This window comes from Arachis ipaensis, chromosome B01, assembly GCF_000816755.2.
Source record: "Arachis ipaensis cultivar K30076 chromosome B01, Araip1.1, whole genome shotgun sequence".
NCBI classification, from domain to species: domain Eukaryota; kingdom Viridiplantae; phylum Streptophyta; class Magnoliopsida; order Fabales; family Fabaceae; genus Arachis; species Arachis ipaensis.
In genome coordinates, this window is record NC_029785.2 from 135,770,859 (window position 1) to 135,773,341 (window position 2,483).

At 35.5% G+C, this 2,483-nt stretch overlaps 1 protein-coding gene across 1 annotated transcript in view; it reads right to left on the reverse strand.

The window, feature by feature from the left end:
• The window catches only part of LOC107641941 (glutamate receptor 2.8-like), a 2,957-nt gene extending 873 nt beyond the window's left edge, over nucleotides 1-2,084 (reverse strand). Inside the window, exons 1-3 of the mRNA XM_016345314.2 lie at nucleotides 1,296-2,084; nucleotides 878-1,184; nucleotides 183-592 (exon numbers count right to left, since the gene is read on the reverse strand). Of these exons, the coding sequence (XP_016200800.1) occupies nucleotides 183-592; nucleotides 878-1,184; nucleotides 1,296-1,610 (1,032 nt within the window). The 5' untranslated portion in view covers nucleotides 1,611-2,084. The remainder of the gene's footprint in view (nucleotides 1-182; nucleotides 593-877; nucleotides 1,185-1,295) is intronic.

Genomic DNA, 2,483 nt, shown 5'->3' on the forward strand with positions numbered 1-2,483 from the left:
TCAACTCAACTTTTTTAATTTAATTTATTTAATTTAATAATTTAATAACATATTTTATCCTATATTTTTAAATATTAATAACTAATTAATGACTAAAAATAATAAATTCTAACGGCTCTCTACCTCTAAAAAAAGATCACTAAAAGTTGAATACTGAAATGAAAGGTGATGGAGAAACTTACAAAACCAAAGCCAGCAGCTCGATAGGTTGGACCTGAGATCATGTAATTAGATCCATATTTTTGAAGGAAGAGTTTAAGGTAGGGAAGTTCATCGACTATAGCGGAAACGCCACCGCCACGGCTTCCATTCTTCAAAGCTTGGTGATATTGAGAAATGCTGCCAATAGCCTTGAGCTTGGAAGCGTTGAATTTCAACTTGTGTAGCAAGAGATCATAAACGAATGATCCAGTTTGGTATCCAACATAGTAATCCCCTGTGCGTAGATCATCCACGTTCAGAAAACTCGGTTGAAGCTGCTCCACCGTCATCATGGTCGTCAAGCTCGCCGTGTAGCTTTGCATCAGCACAAACGCCAATAGAAGCCACACCATCAACACAAACCTCGAGCACTTCTTCGCTACTCCCTCTCCTAACATACCAATAACAAATGGAAAAATATATGGAACCAAAAAGTAATCAACCAAAAAATAAACAAAACCGTTTAATTAGAATCACTTTTTGAATAATATGTTTCAAAACTGCTCCTGGGATTACGGAGCACAAACTAAAACCCAATTTTTCATGGAGTCCAAACATATTTTGGCTGATTTTTGGCTGATATGCTTTTGGTTCCCTAGTTGTTCTCATAACAAATTATATATATTTTTACCTTAAACTGTTGATAGAAGAAGAAGGTAACATTAACATTACTTACTTTCAGGAAGAACGGCTTGAGAAATTGGAAACCATAAGAAGTAGATTGGGCTTAGTTGTTGCGAATTGGCTACCTCCTGCTTGTTCCTTTCCATGATGAGTATGACAGAACCTATGAACATAGACATGACAACTATGCTTAACCAAAGATCCCAGCTGAAGGGTTTCACAAAAGTCCACATGCTTTGCTCCCTTCCCTGCCTTGCTGCTACAACCATTTGAACTCCTGATTCTGTATATGGCAACGTGAAATCAACAAACTTCGAACGCTTCGCTAGTATTGTGATATCCCCTACCATAACATCATACTGCAACATATTGAAATTCATGTGCAGTTAACTTCACGTGAAGTTGATAGCTAAAAGTCATTCAATAATTAAAAAAATTTGACTAAATTGTCATCTAACAGCTGAAGCTACCTTTTGGGGGATTTGTTGTACTAGTGCATCGTATGTTCCAGTTGATTCATTAACGTCGTAAGCTTCAATTTGTAGTGAAACTTTGAAAGGTAAGATTGTTAATACGGCATTGAAAACATCCATGCAATATCCAGTGACATTGTACTTGTGCTCATCTTCGTCCAATATTACGTTCACAAATTCCGGGAAGCCTTCTTTCTTGGGCACCCCTACTCGCAGTTTCACTGTTTCTTCCATGGATGCTGTACTTGGCGCAACCAAAAACATTATGACAAGCCATGCCACAAGGTATGACAAGCTCTTGTTATTAGCCATCGATCTTACAAGATCAGATCTTAAATCTTGTCATGCAGCTTCTCCTCTTTGTTAATTATATATATATAGATTGAGTTGATGGATTTTGTCCACAAAATCATTAGGAATTAAATGGTTTCCTTTTCTGACATGTGTATATCTGCATATGTAACTTTTAGTTTCATATTTCACAAGGTCAACGAAAATAGTTTTATATGTCACACTCAGAAGATGAATTTAGTCAAATTCTTTTGCGTGAGATACTATTGTCCAAAAGAGCTTTTTCCCATAATCATTGAATAGTCATTATTATGGAAAGAGCAATGTTAGGGGCAGCAACATTTGTGATTGGTAGCCATCAACTAGCCATTAATGATGATTTGATGGTGTGAGATTAGTGTGAGATTTCATCCAATGGTTTACCTTTCTCTGCTGGTTACATGCTGGCCAAAATGCAATAAAATTGCTGGCCCCCTAGACTTTTCCTTATGGAAAATATATATAAGAAGCTAAGATTGCACTGATCATTAGCTTTTTTTTTTTTTTTATCAAAGATATGAGACTCGAATCCACAACCTCTTAATTGAGTATGGGGAGACTATGTCATTTGAGCTATTACTCATTGGCAAAAATATGATTAGCTTGATTAGTATAAAAAATAAAAGTAAATAAAAATGGGAGCAAAATCAACTACGTAAGTCGCTACAGAAATTTCATAGAAATTATGTTTATTATCCACTGATTTAAGTTTGTGTATAGATCTTTAGCCGTTAGACTTGGTCCATCAAGTATGGTAATTGAGAATGAGTCGCGACTCGCGAGCATGGATTATCTATCTCAGATTTTTTTCATTAATTGATATTATTAAGTAGAGAAAGTATAATATATATAACA